This window comes from Crotalus tigris, unplaced genomic scaffold (genome assembly GCF_016545835.1).
Source record: "Crotalus tigris isolate CLP2741 ecotype Arizona unplaced genomic scaffold, ASM1654583v1 scf7180000017546.9332058, whole genome shotgun sequence".
Classification (NCBI taxonomy): Eukaryota; Metazoa; Chordata; class Lepidosauria; order Squamata; family Viperidae; genus Crotalus; species Crotalus tigris.
The window spans coordinates 8,325,433-8,343,572 of NW_024096465.1; the positions used below are offsets into that span (position 1 = coordinate 8,325,433).

At 34.8% G+C, this 18,140-nt stretch overlaps 1 protein-coding gene across 22 annotated transcripts in view; it reads right to left on the bottom strand.

Moving 5' to 3' along the window:
• The window catches only part of USH2A (usherin), a 466,524-nt gene that overhangs the window by 137,677 nt on the left and 310,707 nt on the right, over positions 1-18,140 (bottom strand). For 20 of the 22 annotated variants that reach the window (XM_039336192.1, XM_039336254.1, XM_039336301.1 and 17 more), the window contains 3 exons: positions 14,893-15,056; positions 10,335-10,544; positions 9,076-9,278 (listed from right to left, as the gene is read on the bottom strand). In XM_039336192.1, coding sequence (XP_039192126.1) covers positions 9,076-9,278; positions 10,335-10,544; positions 14,893-15,056 — 577 coding nt within the window. Of the gene's footprint in view, positions 1-9,075; positions 9,279-10,334; positions 10,570-14,892; positions 15,057-18,140 lie in introns of those variants that run through there. The other 2 variants (XM_039336235.1, XM_039336357.1) reach the window with 2 other exon arrangements.

Consider the following 18,140-nt stretch of genomic DNA (forward strand, 5'->3'; position numbering starts at 1 on the left):
AGAATACCTACCTATGCATTACACCTTAGTAAATGGCAGTGAGTTATAGTTTAATCAGTCAGGCATCTCCCTAGTAACAAAATGGAACAGGCCTATATAAAACCATGTACCAGCTAACCAGGAGTAGAGCTCTTTACTGCTTTATAATTTAGCAGGTTCAAATACTTATTCAACTAGCATGAAGCTCAACACAAGGCATGAAGAAAATCACAATATGCAATTAATATCTTATTCAGATAGTATTCCCTCTTCAGAAGTTTGACGCTGATAACCCATGGCATCTATGCCAGCCAGACCACTGAGATATATTAGGGAAACAATTTCAGTGCAATATAGTATCTAGACCAAGTAATCCATACCATTTAAATTTATTTGTATTTCAACTTCATTGAAAAAGTATAGGATTTCTTTAGTCAAGTTATTTCATGATGAAGCTAGTATTCATAACAGAATGATAGACTAGGACATAGGACTGTCCAGAAATCCTTTAAATTGTTGTAACCTACCCTAATTATATTGAGATGATCCAAGTGTTCCTCCTCTCTTCACATACATGGGGGATTTCCATTCTTTCCAATGAGGGATTTTATCCTTCTCTCAGAGTTGCCTTTTGCAAACATGATGCAAAAGATAATGATATGATTTGTTTTTTAATGTGGGTTACAAAAATAGTAATAGTAGATTTAAATTAATAAGTTTGGGTTAGGAACACTCAGAATGTTGCCATTTCACCTTTGTAAGTATCAGCTTTCTTTCTTTTCCGGTCCAAAAATAGAAACAATGAACCTTTGTAGCAACATATTAATGTTTGATGAACTCTAAAGATGAAAGTCAAAATATGACTTCTTGAGTTTTTAGTGCTTTAAATAGACCCAAAGAAAGACTAATAATGTAACCTTTGCATCAATAATAGCAAAAAAGGTCATTCAATATGCCTGGGTACAAATTGATAGATGTCTATACATGACATCAAAAAGCAAGACAGACAGCCATTTAATTATAACTTTAGGAAGCTGAAGATTTGATAGGAAATGTAATATGAAAGGCCAAAAAATAAAAAAATAAAAACATGGGAGGGAAAGCAAATGGGCAATTAAATCTTTGAATTTTACCTGATATTTCAGTGCTACAGACATTGGTACTAATCCTGAAAAATGAGGTTTAAAAAAGCTAATTGATTAATATGTAAGATATCAATAATAAATCCTGAGGTCTGAAAACTATGAAAAGTTCTTGGAATTTATACTGCGGTTGAAGAAAGACAAGTATGTATCCATATGGAAACTAGAAAGTTTTATGTATATTCATAGGGAGTGGGGGATGTTACTAAAAGGGGCTGGAATGTGGAAATCCGTTATAGTTTGACGTTTATTTATTGCACGTTGCAAATGGATGCAAATTGTAGGACAAAGTATACATGATTACTATTACAGGGTCCCATACATCATTCAAAGAAAGCTAGTATCTGAGAGAGACAAAAAATAAATAAAAAAATAGGGAAGTTGCAATTAAAGCAGTATTTTGAACAAATGAAATCAAACCCACTATAAAAATGTATTTGTATGCCTTTTCTTCACAAATATTCATAAAACCTGAAAAATTCTGAGGAAGCCTAAAGAGAAGGAAAATGAGAAAAAAAACCCAAAGGGTTTAAATATTAATTGTATTTTTAAAAGACCGGGATTTCTATTCCTATCCTATGAATAGATCATCCTATTCCGGAGAAGAAGGGGAGGTAGGGAAACATGATTAAAGGCTACCAATGCAATATCATTATTTTGGGAGTTCATGTTTTATGCATGCCTGATGTTTCTAAAACAATTGCTATTTTGTTTTAATCAGTAGGAGTTGAATCTCTGTAATATATATAAGTTCAGCAGCACAGGAGAAAAGGAAATTTAACCCTGATAATTTTAAAAGAGAGACTGTGTATATGTGCATGTACCCGTCTATGTATATGTGTTTACACAGCACTTCTAAGATATATATTTTTACTCACTATTGGTAATAAATGCATTAGGTAGCTTTATCAATAGACTTTTGTGCATATTTACCCGGATGGCACCTATATCTATTATTTTTTCATTGGTTCATTTTTTCTTATAATTTAGAAAAATAAAATATTGATGTATGATTGCATTTTTCTTTCTGATTCAGGAAATAGAAATTAACCAAATTTTCATTGCAATGCAAATAAATCAAATTTGTCCAACATTCATATAGTTTGAGGTATTAATGTATTTGCAGGTATTCATAATACTGGTCTATTTTTTAACATTAAACTATATTGTTTTAATTTTTTTTTTTTTTTATTAAAAGTTTTATAAATTTTACAAGGAAAACAAGAACAATACAGAACAAAAAACAACATATACAAAAGAAAAAAAGTTAAACAATACATATATAAAAAAAAAAAAAAACCCCCACCCCACACCCCTCCCAAAAACCCTCCCTTCCCCCCCCCTGAGCTTCCCAGAGCAGAATATAGGCTTGAGAAATAAAAAAAAAATAAAAATTAAATTAAAAACTTTATGTTTATATATATAAAAAAGATATCTATAATATATATAAAAATAAAACTTATGAAAAAGCTATATGATATTTTTGTATACCCAATCTAAATTGTATAAATTTTATCCATTTGTCCCAGATAGCAAAAAACTTCTCTTGCGTTTGTTGCTTTAAGAAAGCCGAAATCTTTGCCATTTCCGCCAGATAAGCTACTTTAAAAAACCATTCCTGCAATGTAGGCAAAGATTCCTTCTTCCAATATTGTCCAACTAACAGCCTCGCGGCTGTGATCAAATTTAACATCAATACAACCTCCTTTGTATCACAATCTGTAACAATACCTAACAAAAATAATTGCGGAGTAAATTTTACCCTCCTTCTAAAAATTCTCTGGATATTCCACCATATTTTGATCCAAAATGCTTTTATCTCTCTGCATGACCACCAAATATGATAATAGGAAGCCTCCTTATAACCACATCTCCAGCATTTAGGTTGCACGTCAGGGTACATGTAAGACATTTTTTGTGGATCAAGGTGCCATCTATAAAACATTTTATAAAAATTCTCCCTTAAATTCTGTGCTTGAGTAAATTTGACATTTCTCACCCAAATAATTTCCCAGGTGTCCAATGAAACTGGCTCACCAAAGTTCTGCGCCCATCTAATCATACAATCTTTAATTAGTTCCGTTTCTGAGTCCAATTCAACTAAAACCCCATAAATTCTCTTAATGTGGGTTTGTCTTTGATCCTTCAGTTGCTTAATAAGATTTTCATCTTCTCTAAGAAAACCCACCTTACAATCCATCTTCCATCTATCTAGTAGTTGCCTATATTGGAACCAAGAATAAGTAAAATTTTCTTGTGCTAATTCTTCCCGTGATTTTAATTGCCAGTTTTGTCCATCCCATTTAAGTAACTGTCTATAAGTCACCATATCCATTTTAACCCCTCTTTTTATTCCTTCTATCGCATGCCAAGGTATAGCCCATAATGGTACTTTAAAATCACTTTTATAATATTTTCTCCAGATCCTAAGTAAAGAAATTCTTAAAATATGAGATTTAAAAGCCCAATCTATTTTTTTATTAAATATTAAATAGGCATGCCACCCATAAAGTAAATCCCATCCCTCTAGATAAAGTATCTCAGAGTTTGTCAAATTTACCCAGTCACTAATTAATGTTAAAACCACCGCATCATAATATAATTTCAAATTTGGTACCTTGAGTCCACCCCTCTCACGGAAGTCTTGCATAATTTTGAACTTAACCCTTGGTTTTTTACCTGCCCAAATAAATTTATTGAGACCCTTCTGCCACTCATTTAAATTAATCTCATTTTTCAAAATTGGTAACATTTGAAACAAGAAAAGAAACTTGGGTAGAATATTCATTTTTATCACTGCAATTCTTCCCATGAGGGATAATTGCAACTTTTCCCAATTTTTCAAGTCTTTCTGTACCCTGACCCACAACCTTTCATAATTATTTTTAAATAATTTTGCATTAGAAACAGACAGCATCACCCCCAAATATTTTACCTTATTAACAATCTCAAAACCCGTCGAGTTAACCAAAATCTGCTTCTCCTGACTCGACATATTTTTAGGTAAAATTTTAGTCTTATTTACATTAATCTTAAAACCCGAGACCAAACCATAATGGTGAATCAACTGTAATAAGTTTACTACAGAATAATCAGGTTGCGACAAAGTAACAACCAAGTCATCCGCAAAAGCTCTCAACTTATATTCTTTTTTATTAACATATATTCCTTTAATTTCCTGAGAGTCTCGAATTTTGATCAATAATATTTCCAATGTTAAAACAAACAACAATGGCGATAAAGGACACCCCTGTCTAGTACCTTTCTCTATTGTAAAAACCTCCGACAAACCTCCATTAACAATAAGTTGTGCTGTTTGTTTTTGATATATTACCTTAAGAGCTTGTAATATGTTTTCACCAAAATTCATTTCTTCCATTACTCTTAGCATAAAATGCCAATTCAGTTGGTCAAATGCTTTTTCAGCATCTAAAAATATGAGCCCTGCAGGAACTTGGTTGTTCTTATCTAAGTATTCTAATAAATTAATAATTTGTCTAACATTGTTTTTCATATACCTTCCTGTTATAAACCCTGATTGATCTTTATGCACAAGATGATGCACCACCCTCATAAGCCTATTTACCAAAATTTTTACAAATATCTTATAATCCACGTTTAAAAGAGATATAGGCCTATAATTTTTTGGTAAAGTAAGATCTTGATCCTCCTTTGGAATCAATGATATAAAAGCACTACGCCATGAAGGAGGAATCTCTAAACCCTGTAAGATACCATTAAAAAGATCATTTAATGGTTGGATCATCTCCTCCATTAAGGCTTTATAATAAACAGCTGTTAACCCATCCGTACCCGGTGCTTTCCCTAATTTCAATTGTTGAATTGCTGAGGCAATTTCCTCCTTAGTAATTAAACCATTAATTTCATATTTCTGATCCTCAGTCAGTTTAGGAAAACTTGCCTCAGCTAAATATTTATTTATATCTAACAGTTGTACATTAGTAGATTTATATAGGTTTTGATAATAATCCAAAAAAGATTTTTTAATTAATTCCTTCTGAGAAACTAGTTTACCCTTATAATTTATTTTCTCTATTATTCTCAGTCTCTGTTTCTTTCTTAATTGATAAGCCAACCATCTCCCCGGCTTATTAGCATTACAAAATGTATTTTGTTTCATAAATAATAAATTGGTTGCAGCTTGATCTGCTATCAACATATTAAATTGTGACCTTAATAACTTTACAGATTCTTTAGTACTTTCATCAGAAGGATTTAGAATCAAAGCCCTTTCTTTTAGTTTAATTTCATCTTCAAGTTCTCTACGTTTCTGAATCTGATTTCGCTTATAAAAATTATTCATTTTTATCAAAACACCGCGCATAAATGCTTTACCTGCATCCCATACCATTGACATTGAAGTCCCCTTGTACATATTCAAAGCAAAATAGTCCTTTAAACACTCCTTTAGTTTTTGAACATTCTTCTCTTGTCTAAACAAATTTTCATTAACTCTCCAGGATCTTCTTTCCTCTTTCTCTTGAATCAACTCCATCCAAACTGGACTATGATCCGTCAGTGATCTAGGAAAAATCTTTACATTCTTTACTTTATTATACAAATCCGTGGTAATCAAGAAAAAGTCAATTCTTGAAAAAGATTGGTGTCTGTCAGAAAAAAAAGTAAAGTCTCTCTCCTCTTGATTACGTTCCCGCCAATAGTCCCTTAATTCCCAGTCTTCTTTCATATCAAAAAAGGCTTTAGGTAGCCTTGCTTGTTTAAGAAAAGGAGAGGAACCTTTCTTATCCCTTTGTGTGTCTAAGACACCATTCCAATCACCCATTAATACCACTGATCTATAATCAAGCAAAGTTATTTTTTGGTGTAACTGTTTATAAAATTGTTCCTGTTGTTGATTTGGAGCATAAAGTCCAACTATAAGTACTTTCTTTCCATAAATACCAAGTTCAATCATCACATATCTCCCCTGGGGATCTGATTCTACCAGACAAGCTGGCAGGTTTTGTTTAACATATATAACAACTCCCCCTTTCTTCCCAGGTGCAGGAGATATAAAATGAGATCCCAAACGAGCATTAACTAAATATTTCTGATCTTTAAGTAGAATATGAGTTTCCTGTAAACAAATAACATCATTGGTATGTTGCTTCAAATAATAAGAGATTTTTTTCCGTTTCTGAGGAGAATTCAATCCATTAACATTCCAGGTCAAAAACTTTGCCATCTCCCTTGGCACGCAGCCTGGAGAAGACACCATCAAACTCTGACAGAGCTGCGTGTGTTGCATAACTCTTGGGTCTTGCTCCTCCCACCGGCGGTGATGCACTTCCAGGAGAATTCTCTTTGGGCTCTTTTTTACGTTGCTCTTTCTCTTTACGCTTATAGGCTGCACGAGTCATCCTCTGCTCTTTAGCCTCTGTTTGGCGTTGCTTTGCCACTTCTATCATCCCTGCGGAAACCAAATCTAGTGCCTCAGATTGCCGCTCAGGTTCCTTACCACTCAAAGATTTCCGACCAGATGAAGTTGAGCCTGCACTCAGGACCGAAGTATAGAAATCTCTAGCTTTGTCAACTGTATTCAATCTGTAACGTGTCCCAGCATGGCTCAAAACGATACCCATCGGAATTTCCCATCTGAATGGCATCGATCTAGCTTTAAGCTCATTGGTTAAAAAAGCAAAGTCTTTCCTACTTCTTAAAATTTTAGATGGGATTTCCTTTAGAATGATGACATCTTGGGCGGCAATCTGAAATCTTTTGTTGTAAAAAGCTTGTATAATCTCATTCCGCAGGGACTTCTTTGTAAAGTAAATCACCACATCTCTGGGCAAATTCTTCTGCTTAGCAATCCAGGAGTTGAGTCTATAAATTTTTTCTACTTCTCTCTGTAATTCTCCTTTATCCATATCCAAAGCCAGCGCCAGATCACTAAGAACCACCTCCATCAAATCTTGATTCATATCTTCCTTGAGGCCTCTAATCCTCAGAGCATACTCCATCTGTCTGTACTGAAACATCAAAATATCTTCTTGTGAGGAGTCCACCTTCCTTTCCACGTCTTGAATTTTGTCATCTAAAGAGTCAACTTTGTCTTCCACTTCCTCAAGCCTTGCATCGAGCTTAACCACCACAGTAGCCAAACCTGAAACAGCTGCCAGTATATCTTGTCGTAATTCATTATTATTTTCTTGCAATTTAGACTTTATCCCCGTTATCTCTTCTTTGAGATCAGATTTAATTTCTGATTTAATCTGTGAAACAAATTGAGTCATTTCCTCTCTCATTTGAACTACAATCTCTCCCATTATGCCTCTAACCTCTTGTACTGAAAGTCCAGGTAGAGGAGGGGAGGGTGGTGGCTGAGCCGGTGGTGCATGTTTAGATTGTTGTTGTAGCTGTGCAGTGGAAGTTATAGGAGAAGAAATAACCTTGGGTATTGAGGAAGGCTGCTGCCTCTTTGAAGCCATTTTAAAAAGCACAATTGTCACTTCCCTTTCCCCTCCAGCCAAAAAGGGAGGAGGAAAAAAAGAAAAAAAGAATTTTTAAAAAGAGACAAACTATAATCATTAAAAGTCCAAAATAAATCCCAAGAATAAGTAGTAAAAGAGCAAACAATTCAAAAGAAAAAATTCTAAGCCAAAAGCAAAAGCAAAAGCAAAAAACAGTCCTTAAAAAGGGAAAGTAAAACAAAAGAGAAAGGAAAAAAAAACTCCGACACTTTCAAAACGCCATCTTAAGTCCTTTCACTAGTATAACAAAGAAAAGGAGGAAAAATAGTAAAAATCAAAAGATAAAAAAAATAAACACCTAAAATATAACAAAAAATCCTTTAAACTGCTCCGTCCGTTTAAAAATTACTCACCAAAATGCTGTAAACACGGAGATAGAAGCGGCGGTTTCTTTTGCTTCCTAGGAAGCAAAAACAGCTGGGAGGCGGAGATCAGCAAGAGCTCCGAGGGAACACTCCTTTCACCCCCTCTAGAAATAAATCCAGAGGGGGTTCAGGGGTTCTACCTCTACTCTTGCGTTCTCTATCCCTTCCCTTTGCCCGGGAAGGGATTTCCGAGCCGCGGGCCAGCTGATGCGCGCTGCGCTCCGCGGCTCTGACACTTCCCCAGCTGGACGGCTAAAAGCTATATTGTTTTAATTTTTAGTAGCATTTTCAATTTATTTTCTGAACATAAGAGATTGTTATAGGTGCCTCATCCAAAGAGAAGATTGTTAAAGATACCTTATCTCATTTATAATTACTCACTCACTCATTTGCTCATTCACTTACTCAATCTTTACTGAGTCTTAGATCAGCAGATAAAACACAAAAATTGCAATTAATTAGGATAAAGAAGGAATACAATTTTTCTAAAATAGCTAAAAAGGATTAGAAGAAATATTATGGTGTATTCTACAAACTATAAAACAGTACTCGACTGTCATCAAAGAAATAAAATCAGATTGATCTGATCATAACAACTGAAGATAAAACAAGTTAAAATGACCAGGATATTTAATAAAGAATGGAGATAATAATTCTTGACAAGAACTTGCATGGAGGGGGCAATATAGAATAATATGTTCCATTTTTTCAATTATTCCTATAACATGGGAATATGGTCTCTGTTCAAAAGAGACCTTTTGGTATCTCCCTTTAGTAAGCTGCAAACTAAAGTGTAAAATCTTTGGAAATTTTAATAATTTGCAAAAACTCAATTATCAGTATGGCAGCACATATACACTTACAGATTGTGTGATACACACATATAGTATATATGCAGTATTAGCAATATTAATTGACTATATTTGTATATTTTACACATTATTAATTATTCCATGAATTATCAAAGTTTCATATATCACAGGTACAAACATATGCCATCTACATGCAATATAATATACGAATTGTGTTAGTATTGTACATCTATAGATACACTGACATTGAACTATACATGAAACAAGAAAAAAGAAATATTCCAACCTGTATGTCATAAAGAGTAAATGGAGACAAATCTCCCAAAATGAAAGATCCAGGCACCTTTATTGTGGTCTCATATCGGTTATTATTCACATAAATAGAATATTCTCTAACAATATCATTTGAGTCTGAAGGCAATGCCCAAATGACATGTACAGCTGTACTATTGATGACGATGATCTCTGGAGGGAACAGGCCCTCTCGCTCTAGAAATAAAGAAGGAAACAGAATCAATTCCATCTGCCATTGTAAAAACACTTGTTTAACCAAATACAGCTTAGAATTCAGATTTAGGAAAGCCTCTGCTACTTCTGTGCTGGTTTCTTAAAACGTTTGCATCATGTACTTGTTCTCTAAATGGACTTGTTATAAGCTCAGACACTGTGGGAAAGGGGGATGGTAAAAACCTTTGTATCTCCAACCTGGCTTTAAACTTTGCTGTAAATTTGATTAGAGGAATGTGACTATTTATTTAACTGTTGCAACTTCATTATTCAGTATAGTCTCATGTTTCAACCCTCCCCCCCTCCGCAAGTTAGCTTTTAAGGGTGATATCTCCCCATAGCTTTTATTAGCATCATAACTTGAGCAATGTGAAGCAATGTGTATTAAATTATTATGTAAATGCTTTTGATGATTACACAGATAATGATGAAGCATTACCTTTTTTTTTTCAAAAGAACTCCCATCTTTCTTAGCATTAAATTACACAGATTATTTAAGCATGTCATAAATAGCTATGCAAAGGAACTATTTTTATCTGGGTAAATCCATCTTTACCAGTTGAAAAATTGTACTTCCAGTGGGTTCTATTTTATAAATAAAAAACGGGATGAACTTTGGCTTTGCCAAGAAAATGCAGTCCTGACTTAAAGTACTTTGCTAATGACCTGGAACACTTGCTTCTGTGTAATGATATTATAATGCTTATAATGAGATTTTACATAGCCAAAAAGATTAGAAAGGCCATTCCAAAAGCATTTGAGATTCACAAGTTGCTTCCTCCCCCCCCCCGCCTCCTTTCCCTTCCCTCCTCCAGCTTGCCAACTGGTTTGGAAATATGTCAGGGAAAATCAGAGTGGCTGGATTTATACCTTTCATTTCTGGTCAAACAGTTGACTATCATGTCAGAAGCAGCCGGCTTCGCAGCATTTCTTTTTTAAAAAATCTTATTTTCATAATGGAACAGTGACAGATTTCAACCCTCATAAAAACAGTTAATTAATTTTCAGGTTTTAAGCTGAAACCAAGAATCAACCTACCTACATCTAGTGTAGTCACTTGCATAGATTCACTTGTGATGCTGTGAAGTCCACTGAAAACTTGAAGCAAAATCTGATACTGTGTATTTGGATATAGTTCACAAATAACAGCACTATTTTCAGTTGCGGGGATCTTTTTGGAGTTTATGTGGACAATGTCATTCCAGGAAAGGAAATAATATTCAATACTTTCTTGTACATCTTGTAAGGCTGTTTAATATACAAAAACAAAAATCTGGCCATGGAAATGAATGGAAAAATAATAATTATACAGCTCTTGACATAAGTAGGACTCCAAGTATGTTAGAACTGCAAAGTTATATGTAAAGATACTCATTAAGTGATAAACTCTGTACTGATGATATAAACATTCTATAGGAGAAATTGCTTTGTAGGTAAATCTTATTGTTCAGTATTTTCTACCTGTTCCTAACCTGATGGATCTCATTTCACCAGGAGTGTCTGCTGATAAATTCTTTGAGCTCTTGTAAGCTTGTGATTGCATTATCTGGAATCTCACCACCTTGTCTTCTATCAGTCTCATTTCTACAGTATTGTTTTTGATTTTCCTGAATCTTCTCCAATGAGTCTTGCCTTTGCATTATGTGTCTAAAATATTTCAAGTTTAGCTTCTTCATTACTACTACCAATGATTATTTTTTTGCTTTCTTTCATGTAATATTGAATGATTTATTCTTCTTGTAGTCCAAGGTATTTTCAATCATTTATCCAACAGCATATTTTAAAGGCATCAATTTAAATAGATTGGTACGAAATCTATTCCAGAGATAAGAGTATGAGGAGATTTTTTCCCCTCCTTACAATACTATATACAAAGATATTTTGAACAATAAAGGCAGTGCCCCCAAAGTATTCTTCTTCAGTTTAGAAGAATGTTCTTGAAAATTATGCTATATGATCACAAAGCTTTGCTTCCAGGGCCATTTTATGAAGGAAAAGATAAGATTTTTTGGCACATCCCTCACCATGTCCACATTTCAGAGCTTTGGAATTCAGGTACCACTAGATACACATATAATGGTAGTTAATATTAAACACACTGGAAGGATGGAGAATAAAAAAATCTATTTCATGCTGAATGTTGATGCCCAGGTGACTGTTAGAGCCTTTCTTGAAAACCAGATTTAAGAATCAAGGACTGGGATCATGTATGCATCATCCCTTTGGGTGCATTTCTCTGGGAAAATGAATACGAGATATTGATCTAATAATATCAGGGCAAAGACCCTCAGTTGGGCTTGGAAGCTAAGCGTTGCTGGGATTTAGGTAAGAAAATCACTAGGAATTCTAGGGGTGTCAGCTAAACTGAGCTGTTGGAAAACATTCTGGATGGTACTCGTAAGGAACAATTAGGGAATTCCAATTTGAAGGGTTAGACTGAGAAGCTGGAAACTATTCTGGCAGAAAGCAATGGCAAACCACTTCAGTATTCAGTACAGCAAGGCTGATTCAGTTACCGAGAATCAAGCCTGATTTGAGAGGATCTTTATCTTCTTTATGTGAAGATATCTGCACATGAATAGGAGAAATGAACAACTTAAATTTCTAAGTTCAGAAGCATGTTTTAAGAGGTCTCAATGGGGAGATGCTGCTTTTAACACAACACATATCGGTTAATCATAGATAGCCTGTTAAGAACTTCAAATGAATGCTTTAAAAAGCAAAAGGGGAAGGAACCTACAGTCACAATCTCAAACTCAGCAATCCATGAATTGATATTTCCAGATAGGTCATCAGAATAAAGCTTCTGTTTCCATTTTCTTTTATTTCTGTGGCTTAATTTTAGCAGATCCTTTGTTTCCAAAACTCCTGTACTATATTTCACCCCTGAACTTACCAGCAACAAAGACATAAAGAAAGTTGTTTTCAACTGATTACTGGGATTGGGGGAAGGGTAGGGAAAATTTGTTCCAGAACTGTGACAAAATAAAAACATTTGGAGGCAGGGAGATTGCTTATTTGTTTGGAATAAGGCATATCAAGCAATGAAAGAATAAATAAAGGTTTGCTCTAATGACCCTCACTTGATGTTTAACCTTTGCATTCATAAACAGGTATCTAGGAAATTTGTGCAGTAAGAATGAAAATGAAGCCAGATTGCATTACCTTTATCTAGATAGTCAGAGGTTTGAATTACTAAAGTAATGAAACTTCAGCAGCCTGCTTCAGATCTATTAGGTTTGTCAGTTTTTATAAGCATGCTTACTTCAGGCATCCAATTATAAATATAAATTTTAGCAAGGCCTCTATTTGCTGAGAGTCACTAGTAAGTGCTTACAGACAGATTTGCATGTACATGTTGAATAATTAACCTACTGCTTTGATGGACAGGTAATCTGGATTAAATGGATATGTTCCTCTCAAGATGACATAGCACAAATGTGTACATTTGCATATACAGAAAATCCATATCTCTTCTAGAAAGGATGATCAGACTGTACAGAAATGCTGGCATTTGAAAATAATATGACAACCTCAAAGAGGTTTGAATTGATGTACTGTCTGCTCAGAACTTTTGGTGTGGGTTCACATTGTGAAACTCATCCAGAATCACAAGCAAATGTTGATCAACCAAAATGTCCTTAATTAATCACCTCAGAAAGAATGTTATAGAATAAGAAAAAATGGAGATTAAAAAAACCAGAATGCTCTTTGGGAAAGAGGCTACCATGTTTGGAGAATGTATCTCCCTTTCTCAAAATACCTGAATAACTTGAAAAACAAGAAATTCAAGACAGAGAAAATGAAATTCTTAGGACATCACACAGTTATGTTGCTACCACCAAGTACACTGTTGACCAGAAACTTGAATTTCTTTAAATAAAGATTTGGTCAATTCTTGAGACTGAGAATCAATGGCATATTGTAAGATGGCTACAGATTATCCTAGGATTGAAGATAGTAAATATTTTGTTGCTGCTGGGTAGATAGTGCTACTGTTCTTTTTGTGAGCTTCCCATTTGCTAAAATAAATTCTTCTTCTTATAATCTTAATACTGTAGAATGTACTACATATTGTACACATGGTTCAATTTCCCCAAGGAAAAGTGAAGTTTTCTCTAATATATAGTTTTCCCTCTTCAGTATATTATGATCCCAACAAGAAGAACAACAATAAGAGAAATCAATTGCTGTGAAAGTTCCTAATACTAGCTGTGGAAAAAAGAAAAAGTGGCAACTACTATGCTCCCTTACTTCCCGTTATTCCTCTAATGAACCTGTCCTTCACTCTTTTGGGAAAGGTTCATATAATCAGAAAGAAGATATGAAAAAAGACCAAACATCAGAAAAGAGCTGACAAATTAGGTGGAAGAGCACCTAGTTATAACAAGAGATGTACTTGGTGACAGGCTATCACAACAGATATCATCCAAACTCCTGATTGTATCCCAAGTTTAAGGAAACTGACTGCTGTCCTGGTACTGACAAATTTACAGTAGCCCAGAAGTCTTGGCATAAAGTCCATGGTATTATCAAGTGGCAAAAACCCAATGCTGGCCTCCTGAAACCCAGATGCTATTAAGAAACCCAGTTCCTGATAAGAAGCCAGGAACTTGCAAAACAAAATGGCAATGAAGGCAGGGCAACATGGCAGATATGTGGATAATTCAGAACAACAGCTGCAGCCTCAAAAGGCCAGCCAATGTAGCTACAGATTGCCCTAGAACAGGGGTAGGTAACCTTGGCTCTTTTATGACTTGTGGAGCCCAGGTTGCTTACCCCTGCCCTAGAGAAAATAAATTATTTGGAAATTTTTGGGTCTGAGTGTAGACTTGGCTATGGAACTGAGTTTATATTGACCACTCTTGTAGATGACCGGCAAGACTGGGAGAGAGAAAGGGTGATACTTGGAGGAGGTTTCCTGCTGACATAAAGTTAGGTGTGATCATTATTGATATATTTCAACCCCAGGTCAGACAAGATATGTAATCAAAATTCTGTATCATTACCACAAAACTGTTAGGATCTGGATGAGAATGAATAGATCTAGGGCAGGGCTTCTCAAACTGTAAAGTGCAGACAGAGTACAGAAACTTTTAGGGAGGTGCATATGGAGTCCAAGGCAGATGTGCAGAACCTTTTAGATACATTGTTACAATAAATCCTCCTTTCCAAATTTTTCTTTGTAGATTTGTGTTCATTTTGATGTTTCAATTTTTAGGGAAAGTTACACTAAAGTGAGGTGTGACGGCAAAGGGTTTAGGTACCCGTGATCCAGGGTCAATACTAGCAAAATTAAATAGCTTTGAAGTTAGAAGCCTTCTGATGATGGACATATTTCATCTTTGGTTCTGCATGGAATCATGCTTTTCCATGCAGCAATATTCATAAATTGGGGTTCTTTCTGGTTTCATAGCTCTGCTTTATCGAAGCAGTGCCTCTAATAGAATTTCCACATCATGTTAGTTTGCAAAGCTTTTTTAAAAAATCAGACATTGAGGGGTCAGCCATTAAGCAAAGAGAAACAACATCCTTTGTATTTAACTGAAAGCCAGTTATTTAATGTTAGATGATGGATATAATCAAGAACACTTACTTGGAGTGGTCCATTTCACTTCTATAGCTGTATGGTTAAGAGGCTTTGCAGCAAGATTAGTGCCTTTTTCTGAAAATCCTGCTAATGTTGTAACAACCACTTCTTCACTTGACGTATAGCCTACTTCATTATGTACTATCAGCTTATAGGCATATGTTGTATTCCTAAAGGATATGATTTATATCATTAAAAAAGGAAAAACCATTACAAGTATTCAGTTTAAGTATTGAATTTACTTCAGATTTTAACCAAAAGTTAGATAAGAAGAAACATTCATGACTTCCGGTGGATTTTGCGCGCGCGATGGCGGCTACTTTGTAGCCGTCCTCCTGGGTAAGTGTAAGAACTGCTATGAACAGCAGACATCAGCTGTTCAGCGGTTCAAAATCCCCCTCCCGGGCAAAGGGGGGGGCAGAGAGTGTCTGAATAGTGGTAGAGCCTCTTTTGCACCCCCCAAGTCCTTTTTTTGGGGGGTGAAAGGAGTGCTCCCACGGAGTTCAGACTTGTCTCCGCTTCCCAGCTGTTTTTGTCCTCAGGGACAAAACGAGCCGCTGCAAACACCTCCGTGCTTAAAGAGAACTGGTGAGTTTTTTTTTTAAACGGACAGAGCTGAGTAGAGGATTTAGTTTTTGCTTTCTTTGACTTATTTGGATTTTAAGTTTTTAAGACTTGTTTCTATTTTTACTCTCTCTTTTTATTTCTCCTTCTTTGCTGAAAGGGAAAGTAAAATGGCGATCGGCAAATCTCTCGGTGTTTTTTTTTTTTTTTTTGGAAGTTAGAATGCTGACCGGCAGGCTTTTTGGTGCTTTTTTTTTTTTTTTTCCTTTCCCTTTTCCTTTTTTATTTTTTTATGATTGGAATGGACTGTTAGAATTATTATTTTTGTTTAATCTTTGTGTTTGTTTTTGGTATCTCTAAGTATTTTTTTTTAAAAAAAATGGAACGGACCTTTTCTATTTAATTATTTTTTTCTTCTCCCCCTTTTTTTTTCTTTCTCTCTTTTCTTTTTTTCTGAACTCCTTTCCTTTTATTGCAATGACCCCTTTTTGAAGGATTTCCCCCCCTCTTTCTTTTTGAATTCATGGAGTTAACTCCTTTTTTTTGCTTAATTTTTGCAATTTTTAAGGAGGAGTAAAGCTTTTTTAATTCCTTTTCTCTTCTTTTTTTTCCCCCCTTTTTTCTTTTTATTATAATGACCTTCTTTGGAGGGAGTTATGATTTTTGAAGGAATTTTTATAATTTTTTAAGAAGGACTAAAGGGTTTTTTTTTTAAGATGGCTCCAAAGCGTCCAGGGATTTCTACAGCTTCTAAATTAACAGTCTCACCCTCTTCTGGGGGTCAGCTAACAACTATGAAGGATTTGCAAGACATGATGGGAGATGTCATAATTCAAATTAGGGCAGAAATGAAAAAGATTTTAGAGGAAAACAATAAGATCTTGAGACAAGACTTTGTTTTGGCTTTAAAAGGAGTTGCTTCTGTTCTTGAAAAGATGAACTCCCATGTGGAAGAGGTAGATGAAAAAGTGGAGATAATGGAGGGGAAAATTGAAAGTATGGAAAAAGAGATGGAAAATGAAATTCTTATGCTTCAATATGGACAAATGGAATATGCCTTAAGAATCAGGGGCCTGGAAGAGTCTTTGCAAGGAAATTTGAAAGAGATGGTTGCAAAGGACTTTGCATTGATTTTGAATAAAGAAAAAGAGGGAATACTTAGTGAAATTGAAAAATTATTCAGGGTTAATTCTGTGGTGGCAGCACAGAAGAATCTGCCAAGAGATGTGGTAATTTACTTTGGTAAAAAATCTCTACGCAATGAAATTGTGCAAGCCTATTATAAGAAGAGATTTCAAATTGCTTCACAAGATGTTATAATTTTTAAGGAGATCCCATCTAAAATTTTAAGAAGAAGAAAGGAGTTTGCTTTTCTAGCAAATGAACTTAAAAAGAGAAAAATACTATTCAGATGGGATGTCCCGACTGGAATGGTGGTGAACCACCTGGGGACATGTTATAGACTTAATACTGTTTCTCAAGCAAAAGATTTTTATACCTCGGTCCTGGGGGTATGTGTATCGCCATCTATTAAGTTTAAAGCTTTGGAAGAAAAGAATGTAGAATTACAGCTTGAAGAGCCTATATTTATGAAAATTGGGGAACCCTTGTTTGAGAGGCCCCAACAAGTCCAGGTTGAGGAACAGAAGACAACTTGTGCAGCATACAATTGCAAAGAAAAGCAGCAACAGAAGAAGGTCTCTGAATCTCTGGGAGAAGTTAGACCTACAAAGTCTCTGGAGCAATCTTCAAGGGTGGAATTGCTGCCTGAAATGGAAATTGGGAAATTTCAGCTTGAGGGGCACCAACAAGAGAGGAACGGGCAGAGGATAACTTGTACAACTTATAATTGTGAAGATCAACACAAGGAGGAATTCACTGAGGAAGTTTTACAGGTATCGGTCCCTGAGACTTGTGCAACATATAAATGTAAAGAAAAAGTAACATATAAATGTAAAGAGAAAGACCAACAGAAGAAGGAGGTTGAGGAAGTTTCACAGGTACTGATTCCTGAGCTTGTGGGTCAACCAGGACTTACAAACTCTTTGGAGCGATCTTCAAGGGCAGAATTCCACGCATTTTTTTCGATGCTTGCGGGCAAGAGAAACCGATATGGATTGTGCTTATAGTAGATGTAACTGGCTATTAGACAGAAGATTATGGATATTGAATGAAAATTTTAGATAAGAAGTTTGTGTTTATAGTGGGTGCAACTGGTTATCGGACAGAAAATTATGGACATTGAATGAGAACTTTAGACAAGAAGTTTACTATTGAGATTGTGGGAGAAGTAAAACTTACATCGTTTTTGGAAAATGTCTTATGTAATGTCTAAATATGTGTTTTGGGATAATAATATATTTCAGCTTTAAGTTTTAAACCTTTAATGATAATATTGTTTAAACCTGTGTTTTGAAGGGATTATAATTTGTTTATTTCAGTGAGGGGATTCTAATAAATTTGTGTTTTGAAGGGAGTATAATTTGTTTAAGTTCCAAGTAAAGCTTAAATTTGGTTTTTAAATATTATTATTAATATTTCTAAGAGAAAATAATTTGTTTAATTAAATGTCTAGATTTGTTTAGGAAAGAAAGTAATGCTTAAATCTGTGTTTTTGGAGAAAGTTTATATAGAATGATGATTGTATTTAGATTTGTTTAGGATTCAAAAGTGTTTCAAGTTTTTAAATA